Here is a 23,664-nt window from a genome sequence, read left to right on the forward strand (position 1 = left end):
CAGAATATCGATCAACAGCTTTAACAACATCATCACAGAAATGTGTTGATGTCCTCAGAGGACATAAGGAGACTTTAAGAGAGGCAAGCAGCTGGAGGACATTACGGCAGGAAGGAGGGAAAGCAGCAGGATGGGAAGCTCCTGCCATGTATTTTTGGCAGCTATGTTGTACACCTGAACTAGACAACTATACTTCAAAGAGTACTCGGCCACTGTTTTTTTTTACCCCATGGGCATGCAAAACTGCAAATTACATCATCACATACTGAAAGGGCGGCAACAATAGGGCAGCAGTGCAGGAGAGTGGTTTTTTGGTGATACAGAGAACTGCTGTCAAAGATTATCATCAAAACACGATCTGAGCTGGCAAAGCTAATAGCCAAACATCCCCACTTCGTGGACTGTCCTTGCTGCTTCCAAGCTGGCTGCAGGTTATTTCTGTTTCTGTATTCTCACTCCTGATGCAAGAGTGAGAACCTACAACCTGAGCTCTGCCAGCTCTCTAAAGCTCGGATCAATTTACATGAGTTCACAGTCAGGAATTATATTTTGTTTCATGACTGCACAAACCTAAAGCTTTGGAAGAAAATAATCTGAAACCATTTTCAAATATGGCATCTCACTGACATTTCTCTTAACAGAGGCTTCTTGCCATAAATTTGACCATTATTCAGTATCTTAAGAGTTCTTACTGAGCCTAGAGAGAAACCTAACTGAAAACGCAGGCTTTGACGTAGCTTTCTGCAATGTGAAGGGATATGTGGGGTTTTTGGTGTTGTTTTTTTCTTTTCCCCCCTTTTTTCCTTTTTTCCCAAACAGAGGGTAGATAATCATTCTTTCTAATCTATTATAGAAGCAATGAATGAACAAATAAAACTACAAAGATTTACACAAAACCCCAATTGATTCAGACTGTTTACTTATTATGGACTTTTATTTAACAGTAATAAGCATAGTTTAAATTCTAAAGTAATTGCATATAAACATGATGATTTTATTGTATGTACAGCTGTAGTACAGTTGTAGTATTGTAGCATTCAGTATAAAACAGTCTTTCCACTTTTTTCCCCCCTTTTATTTTCCAGATCTTTGTGATATATGTAGCTACAAAAAAGCTCAAAAAATTCTGCTACAGTTGGCTGGTAAAGTACAGAAAATGCTTTCTATTTGATTTTGTATTAAAAGGAAATTGGATATCACAAGACTAAAATGGTGATGCCAGCCAGAAAGACATTTTGAGACAAAAACGCAGAAGACACTCTTCAGAGAAAAGGTGTAAACAAAAATGAGTGACTGAAATAATGTGGACCACTTCAGACATGTACGAGAGGTACTAGGGATCAGAAATGAATTATTATGCTCTAAAATGATCCAATAAAAATTGAACTGTAGTGCAGTAATCAGAAAATGTATTGGAAAAGAGATAGGTTATAAAAAGAAAAAGGAGCTTTCAAGTACTGTAGGTTATTAGCTACTATGGAGAAATCTGTATTCAGGAGATAATATTTCTAACAAAATATGCACACAACCAACCACCACTGAATTTGCTGTTCAAAAGGAAGTGAACTATAAAAATTAAAAAGCTAGAATGGAGACAGAATCACAGGCTAGAATAAAAATAATCAATGCAACCATCAATAGGAATGTCGAGATGAACATTGTACTGACCGAACACACAGCCACGCAGGCTTGAGGAACAGTGACTCAATTATATTTTTCCCCACGGGCAAAGACGTAAAAGAGAGAGTTGTAGACACATCGAGTGCATCACAACAAAGCATTTGGGCAGCGCCCCTGGTAAGAAAGGAAGAACTGCAATTCTAAACAGTCAGGAAATACAAACCCTCTGGAAGAAAAACATTTGGGGTCTACTGCCTTCGGCGGCGAAGCCCTGGCAGGCTGCAGCCACCGGGCCCACCTTTACAAACGCTCACCAGCACTTGCTAGCCCATGAACTTGTACAAAATGGGAGGGAAAGCCTTGCTTTATAGAAGCAGTGGAGAAACTCTGGAAAGCCATGTGCTTCCCAATTTCTAACCTGGGAGAGGGAAGGGTTGAGGATTTTTGAAAAAGGCACAAAGCCTGTAAGTAGTCTGATGCTAAACCAGGGCAAGGGAGAGGTGGGATGCAAAGGCTTCCTCATGCACCTGCACCACAGGTCATCCCCCGTATTCTCTTCCTATCAAAGTAGGCAGATTCCTCAGGATTGCAGCATCCCTTATGCCACCAGCACTGAGAAGACACCAGAAGACAGCAGGGATTTGGCAGAACTCCCAACATCTAACCCCAAATGCACTGCCTACGTATGAGCAAACACACACTGCTATAACTACAGAACAGCAGCTTGTAGCTCCTCTCTCACTACGCCACAAAAGGATGGCTCTTCCATTCACATTCAGGCTACTGAGATAAAAATGTACCTTAAGAGCCAAGACAGCACATTAAGTCCTGAATAAGTTGACTGTATCGTTGCACCATTCCCCGAACGGGAAATCTAGCTTGCAAAGCCGTGCATAGACGTGGGTTTTCATTGATGCTGAACTAATTTGAATGAACCACTAAAAAGAAAATTCACACCGCCTCACTTATCAAGGCATGACCTCCAGCCAGGCCCAAACCAAGCCTTTTATAATTATACCAGGAAGGCAACCACCATCATAAGCGAGGTGCATATTTACTACTTCTGTCTCGACCTTTCAAAAGCAGTTTCTGTGACTAGAAACGAGACTTCATCGCTATCATCTTCATCAAAAAAGGAAATGATGATATTCCGGGAAGTCTTTTAGTCTCTTGAGAAAAATTCTCGAGTACATAAAAATAAACTGGAAGACATTCCCTTTGCCAGGAGCTTTATCCCTACCCGTGATCAGCAGCACCCCTTTCTGACAACACAGGAGAGAATGTAATCCATTACCACCCCCAAAATGCATCTGTACTGCAATCAATGAAATCTGGCTCATGCAGACCACCAGCTAGAAGAAATCACAAAACACACCACTATCTTATGAAGGAATTTGAGAACTTGCAACACTAGCTATTATTCAGGCACATTCTGCTTCTAAGATTTTTATGGCAATCAAAGGTGCAAGCATCCATAAATTGTTTTGTCACAAAGAAAACAAATAAAAAGTCCCTCGTGCTGAGCTGTAAATACTGCACCACTCAGATCCCATTGACAATGCACGACTCGCAAGCGGCTCTATTATGTGATCCCAACATCAACACTTCAAGCAGATTCAAATCAAATAAGATTCAATTCAAGGACATGAGATACTTTCAGCTTGTGCAAGTGAAGGTATGTTTATACCAAATTACACAGAAAAATATAAATTCAAAGCATGCATTATGATTCTGCTGCTTTGACAAACATTGCAAGTAAAGTACTTGCTCTTAAAGAGCTTAGCAGGACCGGACAACAACAGAAAGTTTCCTGTCTCAAAAGCACTGTTTGGGGAAAAGTTAATCAAATATGATGTTCTTAAACCCAAAGTGCCACTTGAAATGGCTGTTGGACAAAGCAACGAGAAGGGCACTCAAGACGAAATCACTTTCTGTGGCTTTGGTACATATAAAATGTGCATGTATTAATTCATATCTTACAGTTACTCAAAAATAATTGAAGGTAGAAAGGGAAAAAAAGATCACATTGCATTTACAGTTTAAAAGCTACACTGAAAGATGTGAGTAATACTCTTTTGATTAAATGTGTTTTACTCCACTGACTCATTATGGAAAACCTGGGCTGTGTTTGTGGCACAGAGACCCCTTTTTGCTTGCTGTCTGCCCATAAGACAAAGGCATTGCTTGAGAGTGTAGGAGAGCGCCACTTAATACTGTTACGAATGCTAAACAACCCACCAGTGAGTTATAACTAAGTGGAGTGACAACACAGTGAGGATCCTATAGGCAAACACATCACACCAAAAGGAAATTCTCTTTTTAATGTTAGGTTTGTTAAAGAAACTGCTTCATCCATTCCTGCAGGAAATATACCTATGGCTCTTCCTCGGCCGTAGTACTTGATTGATAGGAAATATAACAGTATTTTGGAAAAGACAAGAATAAATCACCACGAAATATTCCAAGTGCATTTTACAAATGTTTTCCTGAATTCGTTTCAGCTTCAAAGCAAGTGACATGCTTACTACACTGATGTAAACAAGCCCAAAGCAACGTTTGGTAATGCTCATTACAATGACTAGATTCAAAAGCCAAAAAAAAAAAATTAACAGTTCATCAACGACGTTCAACTATTCCACAAACACACCCTTAAGATAAGACAACACTGGCTGCACCAAACTGGAGTCACACTCTGAAGCATTTATTAGCATAATCCAAAACTATATGAGAACTTCAGAGAAAGAAAACCGGAGGAAATCTAGTAGCTGGAGTCACAGAAATTCAAAATTATTGATATTGATGTGTTCACATTAACATGCATATCATTTGGGGATAGGAGGATATTTAACAGATACAACCATTTCCCTCTTAACCTACCTGTAGTTAAAATACCGACGCTTTTTCTTCTTTTAGTTCCAGTGCACCATGCTGTCTTGATTACATTTCTAACGATGTCAGAGAAGATATAAAATCCCCTCTAAAACTGATGAGGTGGGGAGGGAGGAGTGCTATGAACCATAATAAATACCATATACAGCTTAAAAGTACCCTTAACTTTTGTCCCTTGAGCTTCTTACATGCTTTTGGTAGCTTTCAGCAAGGTTTCTAGCAACAGAGCTAACAACCCTGCCCTGATGTCCTAAGCCATCCGCACTTCCAGGCATTTCCTCCCACATATAAATCTTTTAGGAAGTGTGGTTTCATGGAATAAAAGAATCTCCAGATCACTGACTTTCCCCAGCTCCTTTTCTGGCTAACACCCAAGGCAAAGGAAGATAGTTACTTTACAACATTTGGTTTCTGTTGCCCGAAGGGCTGCTTAGCTGTACTGCCAATACATCTCATGGCGAACAACCTACAACTGGATGCTGACACGTGCTGCTCAAATGAAAGTCAGTGTTGTGAAGCACTTTATAAAATCTACATTGCAAATCATCTGGAGTAGAAACTTATGATAAAGAAACAACACTAGCAACACAATTAGTCATCAGACTACGTGAATCTAATTAAAATATTACTTAAAAACATCTGTTAAGGAGAGCAAGCAGCCTGCAGGAATTATTCAGTGCTCCTAGATCCATATTCTAGGAGCGCTAATTATACACAATTCCTCTTACGCTCATGTTACAAAATATAAAGGTGTGTAGAGCTAGGCATGATTAAAGAAAACAAAATTAATGTCTAAAATACTGAAATTCTTTTTTTAAGACCTGCATATGTAAGCAAGTTGAAACAAGCAGTATTCAACCTGCATTATTCTGTAAAAAATAACTAATTTCATATACAACTTCCTATCCTTATCCTATTTTCTATGGCAGAAGAAAGAAATAGTCTATGTTTACTTCAGCTTTCATTTTTAGAAGACTACGAAGGTTGCAGCCATGGGAAGTAGCCACTTACTCCGTTTTCTATGTTTCTTCTAGATGGTCTGACCAAAGCTATTTGCTACTATCGATACTTCCCATTTGTAAGTGAGGATATGCTAATATTCATAAGTCTGAATAATACAGATTTATGCTGATCTTCATCTTACTCCTAAGCCCAAGAGGAAATGAAATACTAACAATTTTGAAAATGGAAGATAAGACTTTCTCATGTAATTTAATACACAATGAATTAAATGGGTAAAAATGAAAAAAAAAAAAAAAAGGCTGAATAGGAAGAATGACCAATCTTTTGTCACCCGTGGTAGGACGACAATAAATTCTTAGATCTCATACTGTCAAGGAGAAATGATGTTTAGATTAAACCTTGCTAGACCCTAAAAGGATAATGTGTCAGTATTTTCCACTTTTCTACCAATCCTGTACTCATTTGCTAGATCCCTTCTTTTTATCTCACTTACAGTATTACAGTTTCCAATAGCTAAAAAGCATTTTGCTAGGGGGAAGAAAAATGCTCTAGACATCTTTGTATTTAAAACCATACTGGCTGAGGGTATAAGGAACCAAATAAGAGTAATTTGATCTTATTTATCTAGTAGCCTTAACTGTAATCTTCTGTGGTCAGAGTTGACAAGTTTTCCTGTTAACCTTATTTTGCACTAATGATGTTCTACCAGCAGCTTTCAGCAGAACATCCCAAACTTTGATGAAAAACAGGTTCCATCTGTCCGGAACATTTACATTTTAAGACACATAGGTGACAATTGCTTATATTTCAAAATAAGTATTAAACTAAACCTGTATTAAACTAAAATAAATAATTTATTCCAAAGGATATACATATAAAATATGACTGGAGGTTGTTTCTGTAAAGCAGATTTCTGATCTTCTAATACATTTTAAATTTTAGCCAAAAGAGATGAGAAATAAAACATTTTATAAACTTAATAATAAAACAACATAAATAAAACATCAGGATAAGCCATGTTGACTGTTTAGAATAGAACTGTTCCCAGCAAGCCACTAGTCCAAAGATGTCCTCATGTAGAATTCATGGTAAACGTTTAACAACAGAAAGAGTATTTTGTTCAGTGTCCCCCTTGTCTCACAAAGATTGCTGAAATGAAGAGCCAGATAATCCTCACACTTTGGCACTGCAGCATTCTGACGGAAGGCAGGCGCTCCACCGCCTACCCCGTCTCCTCTTTCCGCCCTGTGGCAGCCTAGACAAACTTGAGTTCCCAAGAACTGCAGCAGCACTGCAACATCCTTTTGCACTGTAAAATATCTGTGGAAATACTTTTCTTGCATGCTCATTTCCACCTGAGAAAGTCAAAAGGATTTAAAAGAAAGGAACAGCAATAATTTATATTGCTACAGGCTCCTTAAGGTACAGCCACTATCCTTTTTGCATAACACACGGGAGGAAAGCCAAGTGAGTTTTTTTGAGCTCTAATGCCAAGTTACTCATTTCTGTGATAAAAATTAGACCTGCCTGTTCTCCTCAAGCTTCCTGCTCGCCACTCTTAGCTACCCATGAAAGAAAACGGCAGGGCTAAAAATACTACTCAGCCTTGTGCAAATGCACAGACACGTTTTACTATGCTGTGCGCAAAGGTCATTTGGATTATGGAAAATATATTTCTGCAATGTCCTAAATATTGTTTCATTATCTTTAATGTGAAATATTACATACTGTTTGATATTTGTCTTTAAATTACTGTTCATTGTGCTTAAAAGATAAACACAATAAAAGGAATGTTTTAACATTGTGTGCTGATTTTAATATACCATATGAAAATATAAAGATTAAAATAGCAGATATGTAGATGCGATGTTGGAAAAAGTAACAAAGACAGTAATTTTAAAAGACAGAATTTTCCTCATAACACTGACAAACAACAACTCCTCATTAGCTGAATTTCCACATATGAGCAATTCCATAAATGGCTTAAATACTGGGGGCACAAATGCAAGCCTTCCATGACATTACTGAGGTGATGTTACAGTGCTTACAGAAGCGTCTCGCACTTATCCAAAGCAATTCAGATGACTGACATGCTTCCTTTGAGACAGTAACATTTCCAAAGGAACCACTCTGAGGTCACCAAAAGCATCTTAAGCTCTTAACAACTCCAGCAGAGCAGTTACAATGTCAATGTATACTCCAACGCTCCCCAAAAGGCATTGCTATGTTACTGCAGAGATTCATGTGCTTCCTTTGACACTGAGGCTTCTTTGAAACAACAGCAAAAGCAACCAACATAAATACCATCTAAACACTAAAAGAGAAAAAAACACAACAGAAGCAAAAGTCGTCTTTTATTAAGGGAATATCAGTGGCCCTCTTCTGTCAAATACCTGAGAGTATCATATATCACATATCTGACAAGCTATCATAAACTCCAGAAGTTGAACGAATTTCACCATGGGGGCTTTACATTCTATTTAAGTGATGAGTTGCCTTAATTTATTAGGTGACTAAACCCATCCAACAGACAGGAGTGTACAAACATGGATGCAATCCATGTCACAATAAAAAGGCAAAGTAAAGCACGCTAGGAATGAAAAGAAAAATATTAAATGGCACATATGGAATGGGATTAAGACTGATGTTTGTATTTTCAAGGCTACTTACACATATTTGACCTAACTGCTCTACTTGCAAATTAGTAACTCAGTTTCTTAATTGCACCTTGTAAACAGAGAGTGACAGGACAGGAGCTAATGGAAATACTTCAGATACAGCTAGCGTTATTACAAACACAATCCTGCATAGTCAGACACATGCATACTTCTCAAAGCATGTATTGTTATTATAATGTAGCTGTTGGCATACTTTCCTGGAGAAATGAGAAAGTCAGAGATCAGCTTAATGCCTGGCTTGTTTACAGAATAACAGTAAGTAACAGCAACATTAATCCCAACGCTCTCACTTTCTTGCATTAAACACAAGACTTATGAAGAGCCAAATTCACGTATCATTTAAACAGGTGTGAATTCACAGTACATCTGTTGACACACACCATAAATTAAATCAGAACCTCGTCCTTCGCTAAATCCTCCCTACGTTTGAGTAACTGCAGTGTTTACAAAACAGCGTTTCTCATACATTGTCAGCAATTTCAGTATTTCTTCTACTAATTAAGCATCTTTATCCCTTTAACGGATACTGTTAAGATACTGAATCTGAAGTGCAAAGAGCTGAGGTGGCTTGTCCAAAAGTCACCCACCTGCCTGGCAACCAAAGTGAAAAAACCCCAGTGATTTAGGGAGAGTCAAAAGCTCTGCTGAATGGACGACGGCTCCCAGGGTATGACGTAAACGCTTAGGTGAATTACAGAAGATTAATCTTACGTGTTTCTATATCATTAAAATCAGCTTTGATCTGTAACCTTCTAATTTCTCTACTATACCTACTTACTAATATATGGCTAATATTTTTCTATTTTTGCAGTTAAAATTATTGACATTATGAAAACTATTGTTCCAAATAGACTCCGATCCTGTACACTGATGTTAAGAAAGAAGTTTCCCATTAATTTCTGTGGGAAAAGGAAACAACTACATTTTTTCACAACTGCTTTTTTTTTTTTTCCCCTCTTGCTTTGTTTTTAAAAAGACAAATATGCTAGTAAAAAAAAAAAAATCCCACAGACAGATCTCAAGCACTCTAAAGCTATATTCCATGACCAGTCTAGTGGTATTTCAGCCTGTACGGACACCTAATTTCTTGCCTACAAATCTCAGAGAAGCTGTTGTGAACTACAGCTAATGCCTAGTTGTCAAAGTAATGCAGTCAACAAAATTGAACACCTGGCTCCGAGACTGAGCGTGCATTTCACAGCATGCTCACCCAGCACCGGGAATCCAATACTCTGCTATTGGTTCTCACCTCATAGTAGAGAAAGAGTAACTAATTGTATAAAAACATCTAAGTACGTGTCAGGAGTAAGCCAAACAAGTCAGCCTTTAAAGTACTTCAAAACAATCAGACAACCTACAACAGGTTAAAAATTGTGTTATTGTAGAAACGGCTCAAGTTCTGGATTAGCTCTCAGCTGAGAGTAAAAGTTGATGGTTGTGCAACCAAGTCAAATGTGGCTCAAAAATGGATTATGGCATGGCATGAATGCACTTGAGGTAAAATTCATCGCTTCACAGCTGCACAGGCATCCTGTAAAGCAAAACATAAGAATTGCATGAACAGTTTAACGGGGAAGAGTATATGGGTACAAAATGGACTGTACTCTCCTTTTCAGCACACCAGCTAGTGTGGGATGCAGATCCCTGTCACACGACGTCATTTTAGATACTTGTCTGAAGACTGCCCTTTTTGTCGATCAGGATTGTATCCACTCCTGCACCATACCTTTACTCCAGAAAAGTAAAGAAATAAATTCGCCAGCTCAGTAATCTTGCAGATTAAACCACTGAACTCAATGTTTTGCTATGCTGCTATGACAGATACCATTGTTTCAGTGAATTGAGGGTAAATGCAGTTTTCTTCAATGGAATAAAGTAACTATTTTTGATATTGTTATTCTGTAGTGTTTCTGTCTGAAATTTACATTCACAGATTGTAGAGTAACACTGTTCATGTTTAAATAGAGCTATTTATACTGTACCAGAGATAAGCAATGATCCCCAAGAAATTGGTCATTCATTACTTGCTGTTAATATATATTTTGCTTAGCCTCAGGCAAAGCTGAAGGCAGTTTGTGCACTAATAGGCTATTATTAGTTGCCATTAACATTGACAACAGTAATTTAAATGGGAATGTTGGTGTTTCACACAATCTGTTCAATGCTGCCAAAACAACTGGAGTATGTTTAAACAGTGATTATGACAGAGTTGGTGCATCTATGAAGGAAAATAATCCTCAAATAAATTCTCAAATTGGGCTACCCAGAAAACCCGATGAAGAACACATCCTGTGTCAGAGAACCTCCTGCGAGAGTTTTGAATGAATATGAGAAATCCAAGGAATATCTAAACAGAACACAATTTGCAGAAGTACATTTGTAAAGCAAAAAAATGTCCTGAAAGCAGGTCTGCCGGAGTCCACACACTTAGTTGTCCTAATGTCACCACAAAAAAAGGGTATTCTGCATTCGTAGCAGAACTGTGTTCATGCAGAAAAAACCAAAACAACCCAACAACAAAAACCAATTGACCTTTTCAAAATACAGAAAATAATAGCAATTATGTTTTCTCAAACAATGCAATAACTTCTTCCCCATTAATTTTACTCCAGTTACAAATAGCTGTGTTCACTTGCCATTTGGTCAACCCTTTGGCCAGAGTTTCTAAATACCTATTCTTTACAACAAGTAGACAGCATCATGGAAACTAGCATTTCGTGAACTTCCAGCAACCCCATTTTCTCACCACAGAAGTTATTGGCTGGCACAAAGAAAGTCTACGTCCATGCAGGAACTGACAAGGCTAAATGCAACACGTGTGGCTCTCTGATGATGCCCCTGGCACAAATGACTGCATAGAAACAGAAAGATGTGCCATCTATTACTTCACTCAAGTAGAGATTTATGAACTTCTGTACTGAAAGAGTGCTTTGTTATCAAGTGCCAACCGAGATGGAAGACACGCTGCTCGCTGGATCGGGAATCTTAACCGTGAACTTACCTGTGAAGTACCTGTACATACGTGAATACGACCTGAACCATTGTCTTCAAAATTCTCCACATAAACTTTCAAGACTGTAATTACTAGAATGATTCAGTGCCACAGGAAGCAGTGACACTTGCTCTGCTGACCTTGCCTGGAAACAACTAAAGACTTCAACCGAGCTTGTGCTTTCAGTTTCTCCTCCAGCTTACTCTTGCCCTCACCTTCCTCTCCCAACTATTTAGTGAAAATTTGTATTCAAGTACCTAAACCACGAATCCCCGATTAAAAATTTGTTATAAAGCTCACAAAGAACCAAATATTAAAGCCCCATGGCAAAAGGACTACTCTGTTCTAGTCTAGTCTATGCAGGAAGTGAGTTTAAATTGATTAAAATCATTCTTGGAGACAAACATTTAGAAGAAACTACTCCATCCTCTGTTGGGGAAGCACAATGACTATATGTCCCTATCTTAATGACAGTTAACCTATGGCTCCTGCAATGTAGGATGAAGAAGGTAACAAAAGCATTTCCTTTACCACCTACAATTTTCATCTATACCAAGATGACTTATTTAGTGCAGCTTGTACAGCTGGCAAAACACCATGAATGCGTAGCTGCATCGCTGCATTCCAGGCTGAAATACTTAACTTGGTTATATGCTTAATCTGCTTTCAATACATCGGCTTCCCAGCGCCTAAAAACATAAGGGGCCATATGTATTTCTTAGCCTAAATGGTACAAGTATGCACATTCCTTTCTCAGGTAGCGCTCCCTTTAAACCATTTTCATAGTTAAGGGCCAACCAGTTCCAGGCAGACCAGATTCAATTCCTTCAGGCACCATCTAAAACCAAATGTCTTAGGAAAACATGCAAAAAAAACCCCAACCCCAAACAAAAAAAACCCTATGCGACAACACTTTACAGAGGATGGATCCCACGCAGAACATGCCAGAAGCAAGAAGCTACAAGGCAGACATCCACTGATCGTCATGCAAGTGGGGTGGTATCTGAAAACCAACCGATTCTAGCAACACGATACAATGTGATAGTGCAGAACACTTAATCATCAAAGGAGTATTTATTTAAAAATGAGCTCTGTGTGCTAAAACCTTTTTGTATCTTTTTTTTTAAACTCATACAGATAATCTAATGTCTTTGAACCTATATTGGACATCATCATTGGTACTGACAAACATGCAGATGAAATTATAATTACATTACCAGCTTTGTATTTGACAAATTCAAAACACGAAACTATAGAAATGACATTGATGACTGAACTCTCTTTTATCTTGTAACTATAGATCTACTGAAATGTATCACTGTCAACACTGAAATGCCAATCTGCCACTTTCACTGGTCCCCCTATCTCTTATCCAGTTAAAAAAACATTTAACTACATTTAGACCTGCCATAACATGTAGCTATTAAACACAGAAATTAAAAAATGAGCTAAGCTTGTTGATCTTAAGCATGATAAATTTGTTTACTTACTATACTCTTTCAGGAAAGATTTAGACCAGATTTTCATCAATTTTGATGTAGAGATAAAAATTATTAATTCCCCTCATGCTACTTAATTAAATACACATTTTCCCCTTCTGTGACATACTAAACCATAAGAAAAGCAAATAAGTAAAGAGATCCTGAAGGAGAACAAATATTTAACACCCCCCACCCCCCCCCCCCCCAAACCCCACACCGCCCCCCGCTCAGCTGCCCCCCCAAAACCTAACCCAGAAACCCACCCTCCCTATGCAGGAAATACAGAATTGAGATATGACAAAGACCAAACTACTGATAAAGGCACATCTTCAGTTGTAGCCTGAAATTACAGGTAAATAGAGCATTTAGGATTCCAGGTTGTCTTTCTGAAGTGACCTGGCTGCAGAGTCTTAAAGTTACACCCAGAAGCCAGCACATGCAGGATCAATTCTACACAAAATGTGATATAAATGTACATATACAGATTTATTTTAGAACCTAATTCATAGGCCACTAAACTCACATGAGAAATGTCCTATGGCATGAAAATGGAGAATGTGGAAAAGTAATTGGTCTCTAGAAGAATGTTTTAACGAAAACATTGTTTCGTTTTCTTATTTTCCATCTACACTATAAACACAATACACATACCAAATAACCATTTCACCTTTCATATAATACAGAAACCTAAGAGGGAAAGTGGTAAAAGAAAGAAAACAAAACAAAACAGAGGAAAATGAAAATAAAAGAGAAGTAGAAGAAGAAAGTTCCAAATAAATTACTGCTTCTATTCAGTACATTAGATGCATTTCTTTATTACCATTCTCCCCATCAGACTTCCTTTCATGGTCAGTGTCAGTGAGGGACAATGCTGAATTTGCCCGGCTTGACAAACAGGAGCTGTGTTCCGACTTCATCCCCCTCATCCACATCCTCAGGGCATGATCTGGGGACGCACCACCTTCTGTTTCAGTATCCACATCTGAGCCCACCTCTAGCGGGTAACTGTGTTCAGCTACACCGTGTAAATCTGTTTGATAGCCAGAGCACAGAATATGGGGAGTCTCACAGAATTCCATGTCTGGAAAAAAAAACAAAAGTGCAGAAAAAAAATTTAGAAGTGAAAAGCAATATACCTTTGATTTTCTTTTGGAGAATCTGTTTTGAGAATTAAAAAAGTTAATATTATTTAAAGACATTTTTTTGGCCAGCAACTCACTCTGCTATCTAACCTACTCTAAGTATAATACAACTAAAAGAGTGCAACCCTCTAAAATATATAATAGTGCACTGTAAGTGTGCCTTTCTGTCTGACAGAAATATGTATTATAGCTCAAAAATGCGTACGCACCCGCATGCTGATAGAAGCACATCAATTTACAGCTGAAGTGAGTACTTACAAATACAGACAATTTCTTGGGTTTTTTTTTGTGTGAGTACTTACAAATACAGACAATTTCTTGGTTTTTTTTTGTTGGTTGGGTTTGGGTTTTTTTTTTGGCCAGAAAGGCAACAGCTCTAAAATTAATCTCAATATGTTTTTATCACAGGGAAAGCACAACAAATCCGCAAATAAGGAATTTACAAAATAACATTTGAACTATTTGGTTAACCGCAGAAGACAAAGAAAGGGTACTTACCACTGGCTTGCTCTTTGAGAGTGCTGTCCTTGCATATTCACACCAGTGGGTTTTGGTTCTCCAGTGTTGGTGACCTACAGGAACTTCCTAGAACAGCAGTGACTACTAGGACTGTACAAGTGCCATCTCATGACACCAAGCGATCAGAGATTTTAAAGAGCTGTACAGTGCTCAATACTTCCGTTATTCTCGCTACACTAAACTGCAACTGTACGGCAGTCGAAATCTGAGGACAAACACAAGGTGGACAGGACCCATAATGTGAATATGCAGAGGAAACATTCTCGAAGAACTACAGGTAAGTAACACATCAGCAAATTACAACTTCCCTTTGAGGTAGCCTCTGCATATTCTCACTTGTGAGAATCCAATTACAAACGCAACTCACAGGGAATAAGACAAGGAGTTCTAATTAAATAAGGATTACAGAACTGCACTCCCTAATTGAACATCAGACCTGGGATGCCATCTTGAGAGACTAAATACAGTATCAAAAACGCAGACAGTTTCACGTCTTTTCAATTTCTCGAAAAGAAACGTTAGAGACAAGAGTCATTGATAGAGACTGAGGACAAATACTCTCTTCTACTGTCATCATAACTAAAGCCTTAATGTGCGAAACTAATCCACTTACCAGCCAGCGAGAGGAATGCTTCTTATTTTAAGCACACTCATCGCAATAACAAAAAGCCCTGGTATTTTCTTGAAGGTATTGACCAAAATCTACAAAGCAAATGCTAAAGTAGAATATACAGAGGTGGCTCAATTTTTAAGTCATCTATCTCTGTATATCTTTCCTTTGCCATCAAAACATTCCTGAAGGTGTTGGTTGTAGCGACAGCCCACATGGGCTGGCTTCCAGCTCCGGGAATAGCAACCTCTTTTCTAGAGGGCAGGGGAAGAAATTGGGCAGCAAACAGAATAAACTGGCCATGGCCTCACTTTCCTATGCAAGAGTCCTGGAAGGTCACCCTTCTCCCTGGTGTGGTCACTGCATCGTCTGGCCCATCCCAGCAGCACTGGCCACCACTGCTCCTGCTCCTTTTGGAGGAGCAAGACAGATGTGGGGACCCCTCCAGAGTGCTCCATCACTGCTCTGATCTCTTCTCCTTGTTCACAGGAGGACTTGGCCTCAGCCCTACACTTGAGAAGCTGCAACATACGCCACCTTCACAAGTTGTTCTCCAAGTCTCTCAAATGCCTTGAGGCTGACTATGAGGTTTGATGGAGAGGGCTAGGAGAGAACAGCCAAGATGCTGGGAAGCAGCTGTGTCGTTTCTGCAGTAGAGGAAATATCTGGCATTTGAACTTTATCTACCATTACAAAGCAGTGCTCTTCATGCTCTCTGGGGCCTATTTAAAATTGGTACTTGGCTGACTGGTAGAAGGAAGGAGGAAAAGTACTTCAAGGCAGTACTTGTGGACACAAATGGAAGCTGAGACTGGATGCTCCTGTTTTTATGAGATTTTCAAAGTCCTGTTGATGAAGTCCTGTTTTTATGAGATTTTCAAAGCTCATGGGGCATGGGAGACACAAAGGTAATCTCACAGAAAGTTACTGGATATAACTAAGTACAGGGTTGCTCAAACAATGCCCTATTTTTAAGTATCGTTTTAATTATGTATTATATATACACAACAAACAAGCTCCCCTTAGTTTAATCTGACAGCATGGATCAAATCTTTGTAGGACACAAAGAGTGCAGTTATTGATGCTGGACACTGACCCATCACAGCTGTATTACACTCCTAACTTTTACTTTCTTTTTGACAGCACTAAATGAATCAAATCACCTTTATACAAAACATGGTTCCAAATGGTGCACATCAATTCTTATTTTTTCTTTAGCAAATTTAAAAAGGACTTGTACATAAACCAAGAATTAAAAAGCCAGCAGCAGTCCCAGATTACTAACTCAGAGCCTAGTATCAATGAAATACAGACTGACTCCTACAAGAAGGCTGATTCTACACCACTCTGAAAGGACCCCATTGTTCATTTGAATTGAAACTGCGGATGCCACTATTTCACCAAACATTTTTCAGTAACAAAGAGGTGAGTCAATGCTTTCTTGCTAAACAGATGATTTAAAGTTCTGCTTAATTGAGCTAAGCTACTATAAAAAAGTGACAGGAGCACCTGTGCTCTGAAAGAAAGGTGAAGGTCAAATCTTGCTGGCAAGTAGCTCACAACTAGCAATGAGCTAGCTTGTCACATGCAGGGGTGCAGTCCAGATTGTCCACTCCATCAAAAAGTTATGCTTCAGAAGATGACATAAAAAAGAGGAATAAATGTATACTGCCATTTAAAGAGGTATATTATTGAAGAAAATTAAGATTTAGCTGCTAAAACCATATAAATTTCAAGGAAAGTACATTAGGCTCGTACATTTGGACAGTTGTGTTTAAAGACACTAACCAGCAGGTCTTTAGTGCTTTTCATAAGCACTAATAAGAAGGTACTTCCAAAGGGGGATAGTTTATAGATGTGCATCAAAACCAATTTGTACTGAAAAAACCCACTTAATCTTACCTCATGAAATGAGAGCCAACAGGATTAATTATCAGCCTTAATATGGGTCTCAATTTTGACTGAGGCCCAAACCGCAGAAGTAACCTCCAATGAAACTGCCCCATAACTTTTTTTTTTCCCTCTCAAAAAGGAGTATTCTTTTTTAACTTAGATTTCTGTGAAGTACTACAGCCACACAGGTGTTTTAGAGTAAGTTTCTCTCAAATGAATTACACCTTGTGATCTCAAGAAGCATCTTCTGATCCTCCTTCCCCTTCAAAGCAGATTTCTACTTATTTTCTCCAGCTGAGGAACTTCCCTGTAATTTCAAATCTTCTCATAACTTCATGAACCGTGTCAGCTGATGCCAGGTCCTCAGGGAGCAAGGATGCAGGCACTGCTCTACACGGATGGCCACCCCAGGCAGACTTCTGCCCCTAGCAGCCTACAGTCCATCTTCTCCCTGTTTGCAATTGCGTGTGCCAAGGGGAAAATTCATCCCACTAAATCTCACAAATGCTGAATAGATTACACATGTTTAAGCAGCACAGAATTTACCCTTCAGTCTATATGTTAATTCAAAATGTGGCAGCTAACATATTTAATATTTTAGCTGATTTTTTTTTTTGATGGAGCAAAAGAAAGTGATTTTTAATACTGTAACTCATATTCAATTGAAGTCTAACACAATATATTGCCCTAATAGTCTATTTCTTAAGTATACAAGCCTTTGTAGTATTTTAACTCCCACGGGATGTATTTTCTGAAAAGCACTTAGAATGCCAAAAGTGTCTGCTTTTAGTCTGCATATCTAACCTTGTTACTTAAAATACTACATATTTCCACAAGGAGATAAAGTTCAAGCGGATTTATGATAGATTTAGTCTTACCAAAAAAACACAGTCACAAGAGAAACAAGGGAACATTAGTATGAAATCTGTTTTTTTCATGAACTGCGGACAGAGAAAAAAAAAAAAAAAAAAGAGGTTGCCATTTTAAATGTATATAGAAGATCACAACAGGATTTTCACCTCTGGAGTGGAGCTTATTGTAACACAACTTAAAAATACAAGTATTTTATCCCTCGCTGATATTAATTTCTTTTTACAAAAAGTAATGTATAAAGAAATGTAAAATATTTAATGATCAAGAAAAGGAAAGAAGGCTGGGTCCACTAAAAAAACCCACAATCCATCAGCATTCCAATTAACAGATCCCTTTCTTTCTGCCTTTAAGCAACTTAATTTTCCTGGAAAAAAATCTTCAATGATGAGCAGGTAAAGAGAAGTTTGTCCCCACTGGCCAATGGTGCCTTTGCTATTTAAGGTGATAAAAGAATTAGGCAGCCAGCTCTAACACTGCTCCAACTTTGTTTACCAACAGAGAGCTGCTGAAAACTCCAGATACACTCATCAAATATTTATTTACAACAGCCACCAGTACAGTGAACAACTTACAATTAGGATTTTCACATGTATATAAAGCATTTATCCCAGTGCATCCTCAGGACTACTTCATCATCTTTTTGCACAGCCAGGAATAACTGTGTACCAGCTACTCTTTCTGCAGCTCCTTAGTTTTCCCAGCACAGGCAAAAAAAAAAAAGAAAAGGAATAAAAATTAGCCAAGTGAAAGACCATGGAGGTCCTGCTCTTCAAACAGTATTTCTGTAACCTTAGCGGACTTGCAGGACTTGTGGAATTTCCATGCTGTTGCCATTTACCAAGAATTTTGCTAACTTCAAACAACTAACTGGGAGAGTAAATAAATATTTATTTCAATAAACAAATATTTAAAATAAAGGGAAGACTGCCCAAACAAAGTAGATAAAAGAGAATCACAAAACTAGTGCATAAACAGAGATGAGCATAAAGACCCTTCCTTTCAAATTTTCCTATTCATTTATGGAAAAGTGTTATTTTGTATTAATAACAGAATGGCAAATAACACTTACTTAAAGTACTTAATTGACCTATCTGTTCAACTAAAGAAAGATCTTACAGAAAAATTTAAATTAATTATAAACCGGAATAATTTGACAAGTTGCTGTTACATGCCTTTTATGAACCCTATCATATAATTACGCAATTCTGACTTACATATTTTAAAAGTCTCTTTAAATATCACAGATTCACAAATTTATTTTATCCTTGATTCTCAGCATGAGGTGGTACTTACTCTGAGGATGCTCCCCGCCCAAACAGACGCAAAATCAATTCTCCAGATGAAAATGTACAAATTGCTCTATCTCAGAAGATGTAAAACTATAAAGGAGCTCATGTAGCTCAAAGGCAAGGAGAAAACATCGATGTCTTAGAGGTTTAAATCCATGGTACTTATTTTGGGCCAGTCTCCTCCTCCTTTCACACTAGAGGTTTTGTAGAAATAGTGGGAACATCAGAGTCTAGGGAGCAGATCCAAAGGAAAAGATCCTGAACACTAATGGAAGGAATTCCAGAAAGCCAACTAATATACATTAATCTGAACAGGGACATGTTTGCCTTAGTTACAGGCTGATGACTGAAGGAGCGATAACGGGAACGCAGGGGAAAACCATCCCAAATATGCAGTTCTGAGGTTGGTGTAGGGTTTGGGGTCTTCTAGTGTCACACTGCCAATTTGTCTATGTTGTTTCACACTCTGAACTTGATGCAAACGGTTTAATGAGCAAGTGTGTTGCATGTGTTTCAAAATGAGAAGGCAGACCAGCTACCCAAGAGACTCGGAGAGAGAGGGGGAGGGAGGGAAGAAGGGAGGAAGAATTGTAAATCAAATGGGGAAAGTGAAGTTCATATTAAATTTTGGAAGCAATCCATATGCACCCTCCTAAATGAGAAATTTTGAGGGCTATTGAGCACTCTGCTAAATTCAGTGTGTTCAACAGCCCTTAAAATTTCTCATTTCTCACCTGAGGACCATGGTTTACTGGCTGTACACTGGACTTGAGAATTAAATGGGCAGAGATCTTAAGCTACTTCATAAAGTCATTCGTGTAACACAACCTGGTAGATAACTTTGTGAACATCTTTGTGTGTTCACATTTCATTTAGTCAAAGATCTTACTTGTTTCTACATTGAGAACATGCCACGTCTTTCTCAGGACAATATAATTCAAAGACATTAAGCTTCAGTAACCATTCACATGAAAATCATTGAGGAAGAAGACAAAACTCAATTAATTTGCAAATGCCCATTACACTGACTATTAATTTGCTTTAGAAATCTCATGTTTATCACCAATTACACTCTTAAAACAGCCCAGAACAGATTCTCAGTTGCATTTCTTTTGATTTAAAAAATTTGATACACCTATTACACATAAACTACATGCACACAGAAGATACCATTTGAGTTTTTATACTTATCTATCAAATGCATCGTATTGTACATGTTTTCTTCTACTGTATTTCAACTTTTCCTTGCATTCCCTCATCTATGTAGTTTATTTTCTCACAGTGATCTACAGTTACAACCAGAGATGCTAGAAAGTTAAAAATAACAGTAATAACAAATGAAGGAGGAATAAAAGAGGAATCAGAGTCTGCTATAACACTAAGGAGTTGCATGAAACTTGCAGATTAGGCAGCTAAGGGATTAGGAAAGGAGGCTGCACTTTCAGGAAACTCTTTGGCTTGTATGGAATTTATGAGAAAGAAAGAAACTCTTTAATCCTCAGGTTCTTCCCCAGAGGAACCAGAGAATGAGGTTCCAACCCATGCCTCACGGCAAATATCTTTTTAGTCTCTTCTTCAGACTAATTCTTCAAACTTAAAGGAGGAGGGCAAAAGCAGGCTGGACCTATTTTTAAAAATGCTCCTGGAGTTCTCAGATACTAATTTTTTTTTTTATTACTATTAATATCAACACTAATAAGGAAAAGTACTTCTCAAATTCTGCATGGAAATGATCCTAATCCTATGAGGACATAGGCAAACTTTCTCTCCCCAGAAGTGGAATACTTTTTGTAGATCACTGGAAATTTTTAGTGTTAGAGATTTTGTTTTTCCAGAATAACTAGCAAGATGCCAGAGAGAAGGTTTTTGGAGCTACAGTGTGGATGCAGTGAGCCTCAGTTTAATTTAAGAAGAAACAGTGTAATCATTATCAGATTGACTAGGAATTTAATCCTTCAAGTTCAAATACATCTTAAGTATTTCCAGCTATAGCCCTTCCTATTCCTAAAGTGCGGCTTTATGAGGTAAAGCATTTTCATTCACAAGATTCTGTTAAAGAGAAATTTCTATTACAGGTGCTCATGAATATCTCTCCTTTAATGAATTTTAGAGTTATAAAACCATAGTTTAGCATTTAACATGAATTTCTGATAATGGAAACCTACTTAATCTCAAATAATGACCACACTAACTCTACCCTATTAAAGACAAGAGGGTGAAAAAAAAAAATATCTAATTATCACAACTCAATATCATCTGTGAGTATAAATGAAGTTCTTTAATGCTACAGTTGAAATAGAGGTTGGAAAAGCTTGTCTTACAATACATTCAATTACAATTTCATTCTCCATACGCAAAAATCTATTAGGAAAAAATAAAGAAAAAGGATTTTCTATTTCTGAAAACTGTTCTAAGAGAAAAGCATTACTACTTTCTTTCAAGCATTTTAAAGGTTCCTTAGTTCTGAAATAATTTTTCAGCTACAAGTTTTGGCATTTGTGTAATGTGTTTTAGGGAAGCAACAGATAACGGATCTTTTGTTCTTGTCATTAAATTTTCAAAATTAGAGCTAGCCACAGCCTTAGCCTGTAGATTTTCTTAAGGGTTTTTTTTTTTTTTTTCTTTAAAGCAGCAAGACAAGACTTTCACGAAGGACAGCAGAACTATGAATCAAATCATCTAGAGCAGATGAACTAACTGTTCTCTTTGAAAGAGTTTCATATGAATAACTATTCTTCTTCAAGATGAACTACAGAGCATGAAACAGTAGCATATTGATAGCTTTACTCCAGTACATTTACAATTTGTAACAGTTAAGGTTGTGGTTCTAACTGGTTTCAAAGTCTGTGCCACTTAAGAGAATCACAGAACGTTAGGGGTTGGAAGGGACCTCGAAAGATCATCTAGTCCAACCCCTCTGCCAAAGCAGGACCACCTAGAGCAGATCACCCAGGATTGCGTCCAGGTGAGTTCTGAATGTCTCCAGGGAAGGAGACTCCACAACCTCTCTGGACAGCCTGTTCCAGTGCTCTGTCACCCTCACAGGGAAAAAAGTTTTTCCTCATGTTAATGTGGAACCTCCTGTGCTCCAGCTTGCACCCGTTGCCCCTTGTCCTGTCACTGGCCATCATCAAGAAGAGCCCGGCTCCATCCTCCTGACACTCGCCCTTTACGTATTTATAAACACTGATGAGGTCACCCCTCAGCCTCCTCTTCTCCAAGCTCAAGAGACCCAGTTCCCTCAGCCTTTCATCATAAGGGAGATGTTCCACCCCCTTAATCATCTCTGTGGCTCTGCGCTGGACTCTTTCCAGCAGTTCCCTGTCCTTCTTGAACTGAGGGGCCTAGAACTGGACACACTATTCCAGATGCGGTCTCACCAGGGCAGCGTAGAAGGGAAGGAGAACCTTTCTTGACCTACTGACCACATCCCTTCTAATACACCCCAGGATGCCAACGGCCTTCTTGGTCACGAGGGCACATTGCTGACTCATGGGAAATTTTATAGAATTTTTTAGAGTGTAAACTGTATACTAACATTCTTCAACATGAAATTACCCTCAGATTGTTGCTATATCCCTACAAACTTGAATTCAGCTCAGAGATGCTTTTCTGGTAGTAATTTCTGAATCCAGTTACATTTAAAGCAAAATCACTTTCATTCAAACATCAGTCTTGGAGGTTTCATGACAGGTATCACTTTCTAATAGAAGTTAAGACAGAATTATGAAACCAATTTCTACCAACAGTTTTGATTCTGTTTTATAAAATGTACCTTTTGTTAAAAATATTGAAATTGTTTCCCTTTTAAAATTCCACCAGAACCACTGACTTAAGATACATGAGCATTAAAACCTTTTCTATATAAAAGATGTGCAAAGCAGGTGTCTTTATAAATGTCACTAACTTAGTGTTAGGAGGCAACACATAAAACCAGCAGCCTAAAATCTAATTTATTTTACAGTGCTGTATATCTAGAAGTGAATTCTATGAAGCCAGTGGGCCAGGTAAAGAAGGTAGCACTTAGGCTTCACACGTGACTGTCTCAGAGTAACCATCTGGCAAGTGCGTAACTTTGTGATGATGGAAATACTTTTAGAAAGCTGCTATCAACAGAGATTTCCAGAAACGTTCTCCTTTACTTATAGGATATTCAACAGACCTGAGGCACTCGGGCCACTGCTCAAAAAAGAATGATCACAGAGCAACTCCAGCTCCTCACCTTAACATTCACCAAAACCTACAAAGCTCTAATATAATTTTAAAATTGCTTAAGAGAGCATTTGAGGATACTACTACCCGTTTTCCTCTGAAGTGACATCAATGGAGGGCAGACAGCAAACAGAGGCAGGTTGGAGTGGAGGAAGGCAGCTTGTATCACCCTGTGCCAGTTTCAGTTACTGCTCAGTGAACGAGTTATTTCAGACATGAAACAGCGCAAGTGAGAGGAAGGCTTCTGCGAAACTGCACTGACAAAGCTGCACGTTCGAACTGAAAAATCGTCAAAAATACTGAAAATCAGGAAAAAAGTATTTGCATTGGAGCAGGTACTGCAAAAAGGTCTAAGCACCTAGAGGCAAAGTCCCTTAAAGGAAGGGGTGACGTACAAGGCAGTCACCAGCATCACCTCAGGCGTTTATAGGACGAACAGGAGGACAGTGCCTTGTGTGCAAGAGCACAAAGACCAGTCGCTGCTGTCACTGTGCTGCCACCAC

At 38.3% G+C, this 23,664-nt stretch overlaps 1 protein-coding gene across 2 annotated transcripts in view; it reads right to left on the reverse strand.

Annotated features, from left to right (window-relative positions):
* TENM1 (teneurin transmembrane protein 1) overlaps window positions 1-23,664 on the reverse strand; it is a 254,101-nt gene that overhangs the window by 209,444 nt on the left and 20,993 nt on the right. For both annotated transcript variants that reach the window (XM_086470169.1, XM_086470168.1), the window contains exon 2: window positions 13,444-13,704. In XM_086470169.1, coding sequence (XP_086326295.1) covers window positions 13,444-13,704 — 261 coding nt within the window. The remainder of the gene's footprint in view (window positions 1-13,443; window positions 13,705-23,664) is intronic.

The sequence above is a fragment of the Leptosomus discolor genome, chromosome 9, assembly GCF_034619465.1.
Source record: "Leptosomus discolor isolate bLepDis1 chromosome 9, bLepDis1.hap2, whole genome shotgun sequence".
In the NCBI taxonomy this organism is placed as follows: domain Eukaryota; kingdom Metazoa; phylum Chordata; class Aves; order Leptosomiformes; family Leptosomidae; genus Leptosomus; species Leptosomus discolor.